At 52.8% G+C, this 18,823-nt stretch overlaps 1 protein-coding gene across 1 annotated transcript in view; it reads right to left on the reverse strand.

Annotated features, from left to right (window-relative positions):
• Nucleotides 1-2,099: 2,099 nt before the first annotated feature.
• The window catches only part of PRRX2 (paired related homeobox 2), a 46,699-nt gene continuing 29,975 nt past the window's right edge, over nt 2,100-18,823 (reverse strand). Inside the window, exons 2-4 of the mRNA XM_030838606.3 lie at nt 4,671-4,858; nt 3,654-3,832; nt 2,100-2,661 (exon numbers count right to left, since the gene is read on the reverse strand). Of these exons, the coding sequence (XP_030694466.1) occupies nt 2,526-2,661; nt 3,654-3,832; nt 4,671-4,858 (503 nt within the window). The 3' untranslated portion in view covers nt 2,100-2,525. The remainder of the gene's footprint in view (nt 2,662-3,653; nt 3,833-4,670; nt 4,859-18,823) is intronic.

The following is an 18,823-nucleotide window of genomic DNA, read 5'->3' on the forward strand; positions in this document are numbered from 1 at the left end:
CAGGAGATCCAGGCCCAGAACTGTCCCCACTGGCCCAAAGAGGCAGCTTCTGGCCTACCCCAGGGCCTTTACACATGCTGTTCCCTTAGCCAGAAACACTGTTTTCGCTCCCCTCTTTGTCTGGTGGACTCTTCATCCTTCCAGGACACTTCCTCCAGGAAGCCTGCCTGGATGCCTTAGACTAGGTTTGGGGCTCCTTGGGCTTGGTGTGGCCTCTGAAGCCAGGAACCCCGTGTCAATTCTCTGCTTTCTCCTCAGGGCCCAGTGTAGGGCCCTGCACACATATAGTATTTCATAATATTTGTTCAGTGAATGAATGGCAAATAGAAGCCCAGAAATCACTTACCCAAGGCAGAGGCCAAACTGAGCAAGAAAACACAGCTCTGGCCGTACCCACCTTCCCCCTTCCCCTGCCATACACACACACAGTACAGGGTACAGGCCAACCCTTTGCTCTGGCCGCCGTAGTCAGGCCGGCAGAGCCCGCTCCATATATCAGCAGAATGCCCCCTCCCCACGCCTTCAGCTGGAGCCTGTGCCTCACCTCATCGTTTCCCACCCCCCCCACCAAGGACCAGAGTCCCAACTGCCCAGCCACAGGGAAGACACACGGCGATGGTCCCCAGGGCCTGTTGGCCCATCTGAAGGGGACAAAGCTCACCCCACAAGAACCGTGTTTTCTTTTTTGTTTTGTTTTCTTATTTATTTGTTTATTGGCTGCATTGGGTCTTCGTTGCTGCGCGCGGGCTTTCTCTAGTTGCGGCGAGCCGGGGCTACTCTTCGTTGCGGTGCGCGGGCTTCTCATTGAAGTGGCTTCTCTTGTTGCGGGGCGCGGGCTTCAGAAGTTGCAGCACACGGGCTCAGTAGTTGTGGCTCGCGGACTCTAGAGCACATGCTCAGTAGTTGTAGCACACGGGCTTAGTTGCTCCGCGGCATGTGGGATCTTCCTGGACCAGGGCTCAAACCCGTGTCCCCTGCATTGGCGGGCGGATTCTTAACCACTGCACCACCAGGGAAGCCCAGAACTGTGTTTTCATGGTGGAATTCCCGATGGAGGATGGGGAAGGATCTCTGGGGGTAAATTGGGGGAGATGGGGAGGGTCCTCACCTCACTCAGGGGTTAGTTACACCTTCTAAAACAAAAATGGGGACCATTCCTCGTGTTAGGATTGTCACGTGGCTTTGACCTATTCAAGGTCACCTAGAAGATGCAGCCTGTGGCTGGTGGGGGGGGACACTGGCCCTTTGGGGGGGCTTTGATGTGGTGTGGGCGGGACAGACTAGAGAAATGGGGGTCCATCCATGGAGTCCAGAGGTGTGATGGCTGTGTCACTGTGAGGGCCGCCCCTCCGGAGGGGCCGAGCATCTTTGCGCCCTCTGGGGGTCAGGAAGTGTTGTCTTACTTCCTGGGGGCTGGTTGCAGAAATGATCACTTTATTATATTTTATTTTTTCCGGCCGCATAGCTTTTGGGATCTTAGTTCCCCGACCAGGGATGGAATCCGGGCCCTGGCAGTGAGAGCAGCGAGTCCTAACCACCGGATGGATCACCAGGGAATTCCCAGAAATTATCTCTTAACTTCCCTGGAGGGTGCGCCCATCAGCAGGCGTGGCACGGGGCCAGGTGGAGCGGGCTGGCTTCAGACCACTCCCCTCACCCCACAGTTTTCTGCACACTCCTCATAAGTGATGTCAGTGCCTGGTGGCACATGTGTCTTCTGTCACCCCCAGTGACCATCTCTGTAACGGTAGGCTGGAGGACTTGGAAGGTCTCTGGTGGCCCTGTCTGTTAGGACCACCTGTCTGTCCTGTGAGCCCACCTGGGTCCTCCACTCTGCACCCCGACATTCTGGGCCATCTGCCTGGGTCCCCCACAGTCAAATGCCCAGGGGACCCCCAGCTTCTGCATGCCCAGCAGCAAGGGATTTAATTTTAGCGTCTGCCTCCACACACCCTCTGCTCCTGCCATAGGGCAGGGGAGACACTCCCTGCACAGAGAGGGTTCGGGTCCTGGCCAGGGTCACACATCGGGGTTTCTCCCAAACACCCGGGTGTCGGGGTTCCAGGGCAGGTCTCTGTCTTCCTACCCGGCTCCCCACCCCTGGGGCTCTACAGGGTGATGGAGGACTTCCTGCAGAAAGAGGCACACAGACGAGGGCAGCTGGCCCCAAAAGGCCGTCCCTTCATTGGTTTGCTGCCCTTGTCCGCCCTCCCGCAATCTTTTGGGGCTTAAAATTTTTTTTTTTTATTTCTTAAAGACAACAGCTTTTTGGCTTTAATACACAAAGTAAGTGAGGTCCTTGGTGAGCCGCTGCTCCAACCTTCCAGCCCAGCACCTCCAGGGTCAGGGGCCGCAGTCTCCAGTGGCCGTGGATGAAGGGCTGAGCCAGGCTCTGGGCATCTCAGCAGCCTCTTGGGCTCAGAAGTCCGGGCTGAAGAGAGGGGCCAGGAGAGCCCACCCAGCCTGTCCAGGGAGGCAGCGGGGAGGCAGCCAGGGAGGCAGCGGGGGCCTGGTGGGGCTGGCTGTCAGTTCACCGTGGGCACCTGGCTATGATGCAGGCTGAACTCCTTGGCCTTGAGACGAAGGCTGGCGATGCTGTTGGCCATGTTGACCCCCGGGGTCGCAGGGCCTGAGCCTCCTGGGCTGTATGGCGGCACCGTGCTGGGGGTGACATAAGACACAAGGACATATTGCGGTGGCTGGAAGACCGCCGGGGGCTGGCCACCTCTGGCGGCCAGTCTTGGATCCCAGCCTCTGGTCTTCCTGCCTCCCCTCCCCAGCTCACTCGGCTGGGAAGCCTTCCCCTGGGGCTACAAGACTGGGGGGAAGAGGCAGAAGTGCCCACAGTCAGCCCTGGGACATGGAGCCGCGCCCGTAGGCTTGTGGTCCTTCCTCGCTGGACCAGGAGCTTCCTGAGAGCGGAAGCTCCTGTTCACCCCTAGCGCCTGCCCTGGGCCTGGCACACAGCAGGATGGGGCTGGGATGAACGCACACCTGTATGGAAGGAGGCCTCTTGGAGGTTCTCCCGCCCCAGGTAAGAGCACGGCATGGGGGGAGCTGTGAGAGCTGTGAGGCTAGCGTGGGCATCACTAGGACTCAGATCCCACGACCCACCGGCTCTTGCCTCTCACGAGACCATGGCTCCAGCAGAGCTGCTCGCACAGACTCAGGGGTGGATGGCACTCCCTGGAGTTGCGGGATGCAGAAACCCAACTCGCCAGCACCTCCTTCCCCTCCCTTCCTGCCCTGCCACCTTTCCCCAGCTTTGACCGGGACAAAACTGCCCCAGACTTTGACTCTGGGGCCCAGCCAGGCCCCTGGGACAGGGAACCACTCCCTCGGCCCCCCGGCCTCTCTCCGGGATGGTGGCCGAAGGGTGCTGGGGCGCTCGCGCCAGCCTAGGGATCTGCAGGTTTTCAGCTTCCTCAGGACGATGTGGGTTCTCCACTCCTTCCCAACAGGCCTCATTTTCTCGCCCCTCCACACGCTCACACGCTTGCCCACACACCCCTTGGTGCCCCCCAGGTCCACGGGGCACCTGGGCACCTTTCCTAGCTGTCTTCAGATCCTCAAAGGAGTCTGGGCCCTAAAACACCCCATGGGGTCCCCTGGTTGCTTGCGCCCTCCCGACCCAAAAGGGTTCCTGCTCTCACCTGTAGGGGGACGAGGCCGTCCAGGAGAGATAATCGGGGCTCAGGGCAGTGGGCCGGGGAGCCACGGGCTGCTCGATGGCGGCTTCCTGGCTGTAGGACTTGAGCAGCGAGGCTGAGCGGTTGGCCAGCATGGCCCGCTCGTTTCGGCGGAACTTGGCCCGGCGGTTCTGAAACCAGACCTGGGGGCGGGAAGGAGGGGTGAGCGGGCTGCTGAGGGGACCCAAGTCCTTTTGCACCCAGCATGTGCCTGCTCTGCCACCCATCCTGCACTGGCAGCTTCACCTCTCTGAGCCTCAATTTTCTCATCTGTAAAATGGGGGTGATAAACGGTGCCTGCCGCTGGGTAAGTATGTGTTGGAGAATGTGCAAGTGGATGAATGAAAGAATGAATAGATGAGCATTTAGCTGCTGTGAGGTTGTAATGAGAGAGGTGCATGCTGGGCACTCAGCTCAGGGCTGGCACGGAACAAGCACTGAACACTTTTTTTTTTTTTTTTTTTTCGGTTTGCGGGCCTCTCAGTGTTGTGACCTCTCCCGTTGCGGAGCACAGGCTCCGGATGCGCAGGCTCAGCGGCCATGGCTCACGGGCCCAGCCGCTCCGCGGCATGTGGGATCTTCCCTGACCGGGGCACGAACCCATGTCCCCTGCATCGGCAGGCGGACTCTCAACCACTGCGCCCAGCACTGAACACTTTAAAACGACTTTTATTTATCCAAACCCCATGTGCCAGGCACTGCTCTAAGCTACAAAGATATCAACTTCTTTCATTCTCGTAAGAACCCTATAAAACAGACCCACGTGATCCTCATTTTACAGGGAGATACCTAAGGCACAGAGAGGCTGAGTAACTTGCTCAAGGTCACACAGCTGGTCAGTGGCAGGGCTTGGATTTGAACCTCAGCCCTCCTGGCCTCAGATGGTCCTGCTCTGAGACACCTCACCTTGGCAACTCCTTAACCCTGGGTGAGTGGTGGCTGCACGCTCCCCCGGGGGGCCCACGGATGGGCAGCACTCACCTGGACACGCGCCTCGCTGAGGTTGACGCGCCGGGCTAGCTCCTCCCGCACGAAGGCGTCGGGGTAGTGCGTGCGCTCGAACACGCGCTCCAGCGCCTGCAGCTGGCTGCTGTTGAACGTGGTGCGGTTCCGCCGCTGCTTCTTCTTCCGCTTGGCGGCGCCGCCGCGCCCGGGGCTGGGACACTCACCTGCGGAGGGGCCCGAGGGTCAACGGGGCGGCGGACAGCGCAGTGAGTGCCCGCAGGGCCCCCAGCCCGGAGCTGCCGAGATGATCACGACTCAGGCACCGGCTCAGCGATGTGCTCTGAGCCTTTTCCCTGTGTCTCCCTCTGCTGATGGATGGTGCAGCCCGAGAACAGGAGCAGCTCCCTTTAATTCACGCCTTCATCCATCCTTCATCCACCCATCCATCCATCCATCCATCCATTCTGCAACACATTTACTGAGCACCTACTGGGTGGCAGGCACAGGGTTAGGACCCTGGGGACATAATGGTGAACAGAAGCAGCCAGGTCCCCATCCTGTGGAGCCCGGGGACAAGCACCCACCGCCATGAGGGACAACTGACCTGGTGGGGGGGGGCGTGGCCGCTGGAGATATCTACGTGTCCTCGGCTCCTAGCTCAGGCTCTGGGGCATGGTAAACCCTTCATGGGTATTTGTTGTTGAATTATATTAATATATTAAAAAAGAGCAGTGAGAGTCACAGTTCCAAGGGTCCACTGCAGGCACCCACAGGTCAATAGATGCTCACAGGAATCCTATAGACAGGTGCTCTTCATGCCCCATTTACAGAGGGAGAAGGGAGGGGGGATGTTCAGCTACTATTTATTTCCACATTTCAATTTTACCCAAGGGCTGAACTGCTGACCCTTCCTCCTGCAGGGTCCAGCTCATTGTTCACTCCTCCAGGGAGCCCTCCCTGACCACCTGAGTCCACACGGAATCCCCTCTCCTCCACTGCACTCACCCAGCACTTAGAACCAACCCTGTCCGGTTCAGGGTCTGGTGTACCTTAATAAAAAAATGTATATTTTATGGATAAATAACAAGGTCTTACTATATAGCACAGGGAACTATATTCAATATCTTGTAATAAACAATAATGGAAAAGAATATGAAAAAGAATATATATATTTAACTGAATCACTTTGCTTTGCACCAGAAATTAACACAACATTGTAAATCAACTATACTTCAAAAAAAAAAAGAATATTTAATCAAACATTAAAAAATCTGGATCCTTAAAATTTGTACGGAGACACAATAGACCCCGAATAGCCAAAGCAGTCTTGAGTGAAAAAAACGGAGCTGGAGGAATCAGGCTCCCTGGCTTCAGATTATAATACAAAGCTACAATAATCAAGACAATATGGTACTGGCACAAAAACAGAAATATAGATCAATGGAACAGGATAGAAAGCCCAGAGATAAACCCACTTACCTATGGTCAACTAATCTATGACAAAGGAGGCAAGGATATACAATGGAGAAACGACAGTCTCTTCAATAAGTGGTGATGGGAAAACTGGACAGCTACGTGTAAAAGAATGAAATTAGAACACTCCCTAACACCATACACAAAAATAAACTCAAAATGGATTAAAGACCTAAATGTAAGACCAGACACTATAAAACTCTTAGAGGAAAACATAGGAAGAACACTCTTTGACATAAATCACAGCAAGATCTTTTTTGATCCACCTCCCAGAGTAATGGAAATAAAAATAAAAATAAACAAATGGGACCTAATGAAATTTAAAAGCTTTTGCAAAGCAAAGGAAACTACAAACAAGACTAAAAGACTTGTTTGTTGTTTCCAAATGGGAGAAAATATTTGCAAATGAATCAACGGACAAAGGATTAATCTCCAAAATATATAAATAGCTCATGCAGCTCAATATTAAAAAAACAAACAACACAATCAAAAAATGGGCAGAAAACCTAAATAGGCATCTCTCCAAAGAAGATATACAGATTGCCAACAAACACATGAAAGAATGCTCAACATCATTAATGATTAGAGAAATGCAAATCAAAACTACAATGAGGTCTCACCTCACACCAGTTAGAATGGGCATCATCAGAAAATCTACAAGCAACAAAGGCTGGAGAGGGTGTGGAGAAAAGGGAGCCCTCTTGCACTGCTGGTGGGAATGTAAATTGATACAGCCACTATGGAGAACAGTATGGAGGTTCCTTAAAAAACTAAAAATAAAATTACCATATGACTCAGCAATCCCACTTCTGGGCATATACCCAGAGAAAACCGTAATTCAGAAAGACACACGCACCCCAATGTTCACTGCAGGACTATTTACAATATCAGGTGATGGAAGCAACCTAAATGTCCACTGACAGACGAATGGATAAAGAAGATGTGGCACATATATACAATGGAATATTACTCAGCCATAAAAAGAAACGAAATTGGGTCACTTGTAGAGATGTGGATGGACCTAGAGACTGTCATACAGAGTAAAGTAAGTCAGAAAGAGAAAAACAAGTATTGTATATTAATGCATATATGTGGAACCTAGAAAAATGTTACAGATGAACCGGTTTGCAGGGCAGAAATAGAGACACAGATGTAGAGAACAAACATATGGACACCACGGGGGGAAAGTGGGGTGGGGGGTGGTGGGATGAATTGGGAAATTGGGATTGACATATATACACTAATATGTATAAAATAGATAACTAATAAGAACCTGCTGTATATAAAAAAAAGAAAACAAAAAAAAAGAAGAAGAAAAAAAACCCTCAGTGAAGGGTCCACTTAAGATTTCTACACTATTGTATGCACACTTTACCTCAGAAGTAAGAGAGAAACATAAATAAATATTAAATTTAATTTTTTAAAAATCTGGAGATTTCATGTAAGGAAAAAAAAAGTATATTTTAATAACCAAATAATGTCACTGCTTGTCGCAGTAACAGATTCAAGCAACACAGAAAGGCACAAAATAAAACAAACTACTCCCTTCTCCCGACTCTGCTCCCCAAGATTTACAAAGTTACAAATGTGTATTTAAAAAAATTTACAAGCATGAGATCACGCTGAACACATAGGTGCTGCAACTTCTCTCTCTCTCTCTCTTTTTTTAATATTTATTTATTTATTTAGGCTGTACCAGGTCTTAGTTGCCGCGTGCATGCGGGATCTAGTTCCCCGACCAGGGATTGAACCCAGGCCCCCTGCACTGGGAGCTTGCATTCTTACCCACTGGACCACCAGGGAAGTCCCCAAACTGAAGCTTGCCTCTTGCTATTTAATTTGCTCCAGAGATCACTCCACCTGGCCCAACAAACCCAGCCCTCTTTATTTGCATTAATTTCCATATTATAGTTTCCCTCTTGTTCTCTCCCTCCGCATATCAAAACAATTTTTAAATTAGCCTTTGCTCTATCCTTCCAGCATTGCTTTTTAGAAAAAAATATATATATATTATTTATTTATTTATTATTCATATTGGCTGTGCCGGGTCTTAGCTGCTGCATGCGAGATCTTTGGTTATGGCATGTGGACTTCTAGGTTGCAGCATGTGGACTCTTAGCTGTGGCATGCATGCGGGGTCTAGTTCCCAGAGCAGGGATCGAACCCAGGCCCCCAGCATTGGGAGCGTGGAGTCTTACTCATTGGACCATGAGGGAAGTCCCCAGCATTGCTTTTTGCAAATATTTTTTTGAAGTATAATATTTTCTCCCCCTCTTCTATTGAAAGATAGCAGACCATGTACTGTTGTGCATCTCCCTTTTTTCCCACTGGGCAATATATCCCAGGGATTCCTCCATCCAGTGCAGAGAAGTCCTGCATGTACCTTCTCACAGCTCTGTATCACTCGGTTGTGCGAATGTACCGTGGTTTAGTCAACTAAAACCAGAGCCCTGTGGATGGGCACGTAGTGTGTTTCCAATCTTTTGCAATTAAAGAATGCCACAATTAATAACCTCGTGCAAACATGATTTTCTATTTTTGCCAGTGAATATTTGGGACAGATTCCTAGAAGTGGGATTGCTTGGCCAGTGAGTAAAATGCTAGATGTGGCCAAATCCCCCATAACGCTTCCCAGCAGCGGTGGACAGGAAGGTCCGTTTTGCCCACAGTTGGGCCAACAGGATGCATTGTGAACCTTTTGGATTTGGGGCCACATCTTGTATTTTTGCTTCCCCAGTTACACATTCCCTTTATACGTGCTACGTTCTTCACACGATGCTGAGAAGTTGTTCAGCTGAGCATTTAGAACATTCCAGGCCCAGCCACGGATACCACTCAATCCTGGCTTTTGAATGAGCTCCCAGGTTAGCAGGGTTTACTGACTCTTGAGCAACCGGCTGATTTGATCGGAGGCTAACTTGTTCCATGAGCCTGGTAAGTAATCGCATCGGGGGTAGGGTGGGGGGTTGTCAGACAAGAATCAGGCAGGATGCCCGGAAAAAGATGACCTTACTGGGTTTGGACCAGTGGTTCTCAACAGAGGGCAATGGAGCCTCCAGGGGACATCTGGCAATGTCTAGAGACGTTTCTGATGGACTGGGAGAGGGGGCGCTCCTAGGATCGAGGCAGAGGCTGGGGATACTGCTGAGTACACTTCGATGCACAAGGAAGGCCCCGCGTCAGGGAATTCTCTGGTTCACCGTGTCCATAGTACTGAGAGAGAGAGAGAGGCCCTGGTTTGGAGGGAGGGCCAGTACGTTTCCCCTTTGAGAAGTACTGCAAACGTGGGACACATCTGGGGGTGGGGTAGGCAATGGCAGGGGACACGGAGCGGCCCCGGGAGAGCTGGCCTCTTCTCCTGGACCCGCTTCAGTCTTCACTCCTCACCCCTTTCCTCCAAGAAAAGGTGAAGATGGATGAGAATGTCTGGTGCCAGTGAACGTCTCTCCACCCCCCGCTCCCCACCCCCTCGAGCTGGAAGAAACCTTAAACTGAAATAACAAGGGCTGAGCGCTGAAAACCTGTGTGATCAAGAGCCTGAGAGCGGACAGAAGCTTCTGGAACACCAGCCATCGCGAGCCGATTTCCGCCCCCCTTCAGGCAACACTTCTTGGGCACAAACCCAACGCAGGAGGCATTTCAGCCAAAAAAGGAGAATTTTTCAGGAAATTTAGCAATTCAAAACTGAGGGTGTTGAAATGAAAATCATTTTGCAGCCTCGGCCCCCTCCAAGTGGGCGCCGGAAGAAACAACTCTGCTCTTTGGCCAAACTGCGTGGTGCCTTGGAGCTGAAACCCTCACACAAGGGCGCTTAACACCCCTCCCAACAACCCCAGACTCTCTCCACCCCTGACACCAGCTAGTCTCCACTGGTCTGGAGTCACATCTCCCTGGGGGTTCCCATCAAGGCAGCTATGATGGGATGCGCTCAACAAAAGTTGGTTTGGGGGCTTCCCTGGTGGCGCAGTGGATAGGAGTCTGCCTGCCAACGCAGGGGACACGGGTTTGATCCCTGGTCCGGGAAGATCCCACATGCCACGGAGAAACTGGAACCACGCGCCACAACTCCTGAGCCTGCGCTCTATAGGCTGCGTGCCACAACTGCTGAGCCTGCGTGCCACAACTACTGAGCCCACACGCCTGGAGCCTGTTGCTCTGCAACAGGAGAAGCCCCCGCTCGACTAGAGAAGGCCCATGCGCAGCAATGAAGACCCAATGCAGCCAAAAATTAAAATTAAATCTTTAAAAAAAAAAAAAAGGGCTTCCCTGGTGGCGCAGTGGTTGAGAGTCCGCCTGCCGATGCAGGGGACACGGGTTCGTGCCCCGGTCCGGGAAGATCCCACGTGCCGCGGAGCGGCTGGGCCCGTGAGCCATGGCCGCTGAGCCTGCGCGTGCGGAGCCTGTGCTCCGCAACGGGAGAGGCCCGCATACCGCAAAAAAAAAAAAGAAAAAAAGTTGGTTTGGGCAGGAGGGATGCCAAGCGCTCTGTCTGCTTCCATCCACTGGATCCTGGCATCTGCCCTATGAGGCACTGACCCATTTCACACACTGGGAGACTGAGGCTCTGAGAGGTTCACCCAAGATCACACAGCGGGGACTGGAGTCCGTGTCTGTGGGAAGGCTCAGGCGGCCCGGGTTGTGAGCCTGTCTCCGAGGGGGCCGCCTCCCGCGGTTCCCAGGGAAGGTGATGCGGGGGTCTGTCACACTCTCCGCCCCAGCTCTGGGAGACACCATGGATCATGTCATCTCACTGGTGCGGAAATGCCCCCGAGTCTGCATCCTATAGCCCCCGGGAGGAAGACCTCACCTCTGGGAGCCCTGAGGGACAGCGGCTTGCCCAAGGTCACACAAAGTTCCTGGAGGAGCTGAACTTAACTCAGTGCCAAGAGCATAGTAATCGCTTGATATATGTTCGCTGCTCTTGGCATTCTTCCTTGTGTGCAACCCTCTTCCCGCCTGAAGACAAAGATCTTTCTCCCTCGGCCCCGCCCACAGTAGAAAGATGGTTCCAGTCCCTGCTGTGGGCAGAGGCTGGGGAGAGGCAGCCGAGGTTCAGGAAGGTTCACGCAGCGTCTTGGAGGTGACTCAGGACTCGAACCCACAGCTTTGGACTCAGCCAGGGCTCTCGGGCTGGACTCTGCTTCCCAGCAGATGTGCTGGATGCTCGTTACCATGAGTTCCCGAATCACCCCCTGAGAAGTGGATGGTGGTAGGCGTGTGTCCTCTGGGGGTTCCACGCTTGAGCTTAAAGCATTTGGAAAATAAATACTCTTGAAGCCTCAGGCCAGCGAGTACTGGGGCCAGCTCCGTCCAAGTCAGGGCTGTGCCCAAAGTTTCCTTTTGTTCCGTAAAATTTCTGCTTTCCTCTGGGATTGAAAATAAAGCCCGAAACCACCTCCATTTACGTGGGCTGTTTAGGGGCTATTGTGAGGGGCGAGGATCAGGGAAGAGCAAAACAGCCTCACGTAGGGGAGGCCAGCCACGCTCTCTCCCTTATTACATTACAGTGAGAAAGAAGTGACTGGTGCACAGTTTTCTGCCATTAAATTATTTCACACATACAATTTACTTGGCTGACTTCAGGCCAAAGACATTTAAAAACTCTGCTCTCGGCCAAATGATCGAGTGTTCCTGGCTCCCTCTCCTGCACCCATGGTTTTTCTTATTCTGTGTAATTTAAGGGTCTAAATAGTCTGGAGGGAATTAACTGCAAATTCTTCCTAAGACAAATAAATCCGGCCTCTTCGTTTCTGCCTTTCTCAAGCTGTTGAGAGACACTCTCTGTTTGTTTTTGCTTCAAATAGTCAAGTTTGTGCCTGACCCTGGGGCCACGGCAAGCTCCAACCCAAATAAATAACTTTTATTAATTAGCATTTATTCTGACCGAATAAGCAGCCTCCCCCCACCCCAAATGTGATCTCTGCCAACACGTTCACAAAAATAAACAACGCGTCCCCAGGACCTTGACGTGGATTTAACAAATTAACACTGGGCCTTGGTCAAAGGAGCTTCGAAGCTGCAGAAATATTTACAGCCAGAAAAGTCTGAGGAAGGAAGTGGAGGTGGGGGGCACAGAGAGGCTGCCCCCATCCCCAAACACCCGGGTCTCTTGGTAGAGACTTGGGTTCCTTTGAAAGACCCCTGGGAGAAGGGCTCCGACAGGGATTCTGGAAACGGTGTCCCTAGCTTCTGCGAGGCAGCATCTCTGGCTCAAATGCCACCAGGAGAGACTTGGGGGAGAATCTCACCTCCTCAGATAGGAAGTGAGAGGCAGCACAGGCGGTAAAGGAGCCGGGGTCCTGGTTTAGGACCTGAGGTTGGCCCTGGCGCACCAGCGGCGTGGCGGTGGATGAAGGCTTTATTCTGTCCCAGCCTCGGGAATTGGGCTGAGAAATGGAAGTAACAGGAACCACCTCATCGAACCCTCACGACCGTCAGACCTGCGTGCTCCTAGCCTGATTTTACAGACGAGGAAACTGAGGCACGGGCTTAAGCAACCTGCCAAATCCATGTGGCCAGTCAAGGCTGGAGCTGGGACTTAAACCTGCGGATTGGCATGGAGCCCAGGCTTTTAACCAGTTTGGCATGGGCGGCCGGCCCTAAGAGTACCCCCAGGTCTTCATGTAGCGAGGTTCTGGGGGTCTCTCCAGGGGCTTAGGGTGAATGGGTCAGCCAAGAAGAGGGGGGCTTAAGGCAACAGGAGCATCTCTAGAGCTGGGGTCTGTGCTGGACACAGGGCAGGGGTCTGTCAACAGCATGCAGGGTCGGGTAGCGTCGAGGGGGTGGGGCATGTGAGACCTGTGAGGGCAGAGCCAGGGTCACACCTGGCCCCAAGTGCGTCACCCACATTGGAAGGAAGAAAGGAAGGCTGGACAGAAGGCAGGAGGAAGGAGAAGCAGCATGGAGCCTGCAGCCATCTGGAGAAGGGCGCCTGGGCTTCCGGGGAGCTTCCCCAGGAGGCCAGCTCCGCCTCAGCCAGAAACTCAAACAAGGAGCTAAGAGCTGCTTTCATGTTTGGACAGGCTGGCCTCAGTCCAGGACACTCAGGGACCAGGGCTAAGGCACACAGCGGGGTGAGATCACACAGGTGGACTTCCCAGTATCACCTCCCTGGAGGCCCCCAGCAACCTCAAGATGGGCGGCAGGGATGCCTCTGCCTCACAGAGGAGAAGAGGGAGAGAGGCCCAGAGAGGGGCTAGGACCTACCCAGGGTCACACAGCGAGTGAGAATCCTCCCTCTGCCAACCCCAGGTCCTTTCTTCTCTCCCCACTTGGCAGAGAGAACGGAGGGAGGAGATAGCCCCAGCCTCCAGCCCAGCCCTGGACAAACTGATGGTGAACACGACAGAAGGATGGGGTCTTTGTCTTGAGGGTTTTGGGGCTCTGTCCACTGGATGGGGCCCCTCAGGCCCCCTGGGTGGGCAGTGGCAGGTCAGGGGGGCTGGGGTGGTCTCAGAGCTGTTGTCCCAGGTTCGCAGCCTCCCTGAGGTCAGGATTTACATTGGACAAGCACATCCTCTCCCCTGAGGACCTCTGCCCGCTCCTTTCGTGGGCTTGCGACTTCTCTCTGCCTCCCTAGCTCACCTTCAGGTCTCAGCAGAATGCCGCTTCCTCCAGGAAGCCATCCCAGATCCCTCATCATAGCTCTGTCACGTTGCAGCATATATGTAGGGTCATTTGTCTGGCAGGGACTGGAACTTACTGTTTTCTGTCTCTCTGGGACCTGTCACAGGGCCTGGCCCAGGGTAAACTCTCCACAAATATTTGCTGAGTGTTGAGTGAGTGAATGAATGAAGAGATGAACAGACAAACGAGGAGGCCCTGAAAGAGCGTGGGAAGACTTCAGAGGCTGCCCCGGTCCCGGCCTGTCTCCAGGGTCCAGGTTCTTCCTTAAGGAGCCATAGAGACCTGGCCAGGGCTGAGTCATGACAGCATGTATCACAGGGCAGGAGGGAGGGGCTTGGGGCAGTGGGGGAGGGGAGTCAGCCACCAACACCCACTGTCCAGCTGCCCCTCCAAGGATGTTTCATCTCACTCATTTTGAACAAAAACCCAAGGTGCTGATACATTTTTATAGCTACCGGTCTAGAGAAGGAGAAAATATCTCAGGAAGGAAGGTGAGGAAGGAAGACACAGCGGGGCCCAGGGAGTCAGAGAGGGTCCCCTGGGGCCCTATCCATGTCCCCATGATCTCACAGGCCTCAGACAGCACGTAAGAACCCAGGGTCACGGGCCACCTCAGCCTGGGACTGCTGCGCCCCCCACCCCCTCCCAGCCCAAGGCCAGTAACCAGTATGGGTATGAGGAGGCCTCTGCAGGCTTGGGCTAACCCTGGAGTCTGGAGCAGGCCGGGGGAGGCCCCTGCATGTCCTCTCGAATCCTCAGCAGGGTCCTGGAGGGAGCCGCAATGCATCTGGGTCTCTCTGGGGTCTAGAACCTCTTCCGTACACGCACTAAGGACGTGGCATGCTGCACACACTTCCCTCAGGCCACTGGACGCCCCCAAGAGACCTCAGTGGAGGGGCCAGTGCGCCAAGGTGACTTGCCTTACCGGAGAGCAAGAGTTCCTGCCACCTCAGGGCCTTTGCACGTGCTGTTCCTGGCCTAGAGCACTGCACCCCTTTTGCCTGGCTAATGTTTCCCGGCCTTTAATCTCAGACTAAATGCCCTGTCCTGGAGGGGTCTTTCCCAGCCCTCAGACCAGGACAGATCTCCTTGTTACAGGCTCCCGGGCCCTCCTCCCTCCCCAGTACATCTGTAATTAAGTCATTCTTCTGTTTTGGTTTTCTGCTTCATGCTTGTCTCTTCCATTCCATTCTAAGCTCTAGGAAGGTGGGGGCTGGGTTTGCCTTGTCACTGCTGTATCCCCAGGACTGGGCAAGTAGTTTGTTTTCAGAAATATTTCTGAATGAATGACTATATAGATGAAGGAAGCCCTCATTCCAAAAAAGGGATGAAAGTCTCAACTTCCAAAGCCAGTTCCCCTTACCCTCGAAAGGGCCAGACAATGGTTTCTTAGACATGACAGAAAAAGCACAAGCAATTAAACAACAAAAAAAAGAGAAATCGGACTTCTTCAAATTTAAAACTTTTGTGAACACCATCAAGAAAGTAAAAAGACAGCCCACAGAATGGGAAACCTATTTACAAATCATATATTTGATAAGAGACTTGTATTTAGAAAATATCAAGAACTCTTGTAACTCAACAATAAAAAGACAAATAGTCCAATTTAAAAATGAGCAAATGATCTGAATAGAGATTTCTCCAAAGAAGATATACAAATGACCAATAAGCACATGAAACGATGCTAACATTATTAGCCATCAGGGAGATGCAAAGCAAAATCACTGTGAGATACAACTTCACACCTACTAGGATGTCTAGAACCAAAAGGCAAATAATAGCAAGTGGTGGAAAGAATGTGGAGAAATCAGAACCCCCAGGCACTGCTGATAGGAATGAAAAGTGATGCAGCCACTTTGGAAAACAGCCTGGCAGTTCCTCAAAATGTTAAAAATAGAGTTAGCATATGACCCAGCAATTCCACTCCCAGTTGTATCCTCAAGAGAAATGAAAACATATGTCCACACGAACACTTGGATACGAATGAATGCTCACAGCAGCAATACTCATAAGAGCCCAGAAGTCGAAACAACCCAAATGCCCATCAGCTGATGAGTGGGTACCCCAAATATCCGTACAATGGAATATTATTCGACTGTCAACAGGAACGAAGTCCTAATCCATGCCACACCATGGATGACCCCTGAAAACATGACGCCGAGTGAAAGAAGACGGTGCCACTGACAAAAGGGCACCTGATGTGCAATTCCACTCATATGAACTGTCCGGAATAGGCAAATCTATAGAGACAGAAAGTAGATTAGTGGTTGCCAGGGACCGGGGGAGGGTGATGGGGGTGGGGTGAGGGGGTGAGGACTAAAGGGTGCAGGGTTTACTTCTGGGGTGATGAAAATGTTCTAAAATCGATTGTGGTGATGGTCGTACGACTGAACAGACTAGAAATCACTGGATTGTATGCTTTAAATGGGTGAATTGTATGTGATGTGAATTAAATCTCAAAGTCGTCATACAAGAAGAACACAGAAAAAAAGGGAGGGGGTAGAGAGAAATACTGGGATTGGCTGAGAATAGCAAGGAAGGGAGATCCCGGGAATGCTTGGTGGGGATGTGACCGGGAGTGGGGAGGACAGAGTCTCTAAGGCCCAGAGAGTGGCTCAGTGCTGCCTGGGAAGCCCCAAAGCCACTCTGGGTCAGGGTCTTTGGGGAAATGCTCAGTAAGACAGCTGCCACAAGGCGGGGGCGGTTCTCCGGACAGAATATCTCCACGTGGGGGCCGCCACCAGGGAATGCATGAGGCCAAAACTTCTTCAGAGACCCAGGAGCCTTTGAAAAATGTGATCATTGGGCCCAAGTAGGGAAAAAGGGATGAAGCTACCAGGCAGAGAACATGTGTGTCCTATTCTTAGGCACAGAGAAGGGTGGGAGGTCCAAAGCCAGATACCCCTGACCATCTCAAAGGCTCTGGGGTCCCTGGAACCTCCCCTGCTGCCCCTCTGGGTCCGGGGCCTGATCACCTCCCACCTCAGCATTCCAGGACCCAGAAGTTCACATCTGTGGTCAGCCCTGTCTTCTCTGTTCCCGACACCCCCAAACCGAGCTCCAGAAAGTGGGGGCACAGGGCTGGAATGGGGGTACAGGGGATTGGGAGCCCGGGAACCAATCTGGAGGAAGAGCAGCCCTTTGCTTAAAATTTGGCCTAAGAAGGGGGCTAGCGTGTGTCCCGTCTGGTTTTAATCTAAGGTTGGTGGCCAAATGCCAGATTTATTGTAAAACCTACATTTTAATAAGGGGCTGGTATCTGGAGGAAAGTTCATTAACCATTTCCAGACCAGGGGGAAGTCGCTGCTCAGGGCTCAGTGTGGGGTTTCCTCTCCCAGCTCTGAGCTCCTGGGCCTCTCCAAGCCCACCGCCAGCACCTGCTGGGAGTCAGGGCGAGGGCTGGGGGTCGGGCGCAGAGAAGGTCCGATTTCGTGTGGCTTGGTTCTGAAACAAAGCTGCAGATGGCTCTGGGGATCTCAAGCCTCTTACGCTTGTCTTCCCAGGACTCAGTCCTGAAGGATCCTTACAGATTATCTGTCAAAGACCCTCACTTAAAAAAAAAATTTTTTTTTTATTATTATTATTTTTTTTGGCCACGCGGCGTGGCATGTGGGATCTTACTTCCCCAACCAAGGATCGAGCCGTGCCCCCTGCAGTGGAAGTGCGGAGTCTTAACCACTGGACCACCAGGGAAGTCCCCAAAGCCCCTCATTTTTGCCGATGGGGAAACTGAGCCATGAGGAGGGGCAGCGGCTTAGCCAGGGCTCCCAGCAAGGCAGCGGGACCCCAAGTTCTGTCCACTGACGTCCAACCCCTTGAGAACACACATTTTTCTCCTTCCTGCTCTCTCTCTGTTTCTGGGTTCCCTGGGGAGGGGCGTGCAGGAGCGCCTCCCTGACCCAGCAATTGGGCACGGTTGGCAGGGGGCGGGGCAAACCAGCAGCCCAGCAAGAGAGCCGATGGTTGCCTCCCCTGAGCACCTGAGCTTGAGGAAAACGTTACCCTGTGTGTCCTCGGTCAAGAGAGTTCCCTTCTTGGGCCCTCGGTTTCACCATCTGTGCACTGGGGCAAGTACAGTATCCATGCCTCCTTCTCAAGCTGACACAGAGGATGGAACAGTCCAGGGCTTTCCCAAGAACATGCTAAACGCAGTGGGCCACACAGATGCCCACTACCCTATTACTTTTCTTTCTTTTTTTTTGTGGCCGCGCTGCACGGCATGCGGGATCTTAGCTCCCCGACCAGGGATCAAGCCCGTGCCCCTTGCAGTGGAAGTGTGGAGTCTTAACCACTGGACCGCCAGGGAAGTCCCCTCACTATTACTTTTCCAAAATGAAACCTAGGCCGTGGCTCATTGGTTCTCCCTCCATTTCAGTCATGAACCCCTTGAGGAATCTGAGGAATGCTATGGACCCTTCCCCAGAAAAACACAGGTGCACATAGAAGTTTATATGTAACTTTGTTGGCGGGGGGGTGGTTCACAGACTTTCTGAATCGTGCGCACAGACCGCCACGCTAAAAAGTCAGCCTTTGTGCCCCAGGAGAACCTGTCCCTTTGCCCCTGTTTCACCTTGGGGTCCCTTGCACAGCTCCCCACAGATAGCAGCTGAGATAAAGGTAGTGCCCATCGGCCCCTCTTCCGAGGTTGGCGGGACCTCCCCTGACCCCAGCTCTGGGCTGATGCTGTAACTCCCAGAGAGGCTGACCTTTAAAGCATCACCGCAGGTTTTTATGACCCATCTGAGTTCCAGGCACGCTGCAAGATGTGAGTTTGAGGTTCAGCTCAGAGAAGCTCCAGGCTGCCTGAGTGTTTCTGCTGCCCTGCTCACCACAGTGTGGGCATGTGGTGAGGACAGGACCCCCACTTCCCACCCTTTTTTTTTGGCTTCCATTTACTGAACTTTTATTGTGTGCCTGGCACTGGGTTACAAAGCCCTGCCTTCTCCAATGCAGAAGGCGCTGTTACTAAGCCTTGTTCTCAGTCGGGGCCAGTGAGGTTCAGAGAGGTGAAGTAGCTGACTCAGGTCACACAGCCAGGCAGTGATGAAGCGGGAGCTTATGTCCAGTCTGTCTGTCCCCTAAGTGGCTGG

This window comes from Globicephala melas, chromosome 6, assembly GCF_963455315.2.
Source record: "Globicephala melas chromosome 6, mGloMel1.2, whole genome shotgun sequence".
Classification (NCBI taxonomy): Eukaryota; Metazoa; Chordata; class Mammalia; order Artiodactyla; family Delphinidae; genus Globicephala; species Globicephala melas.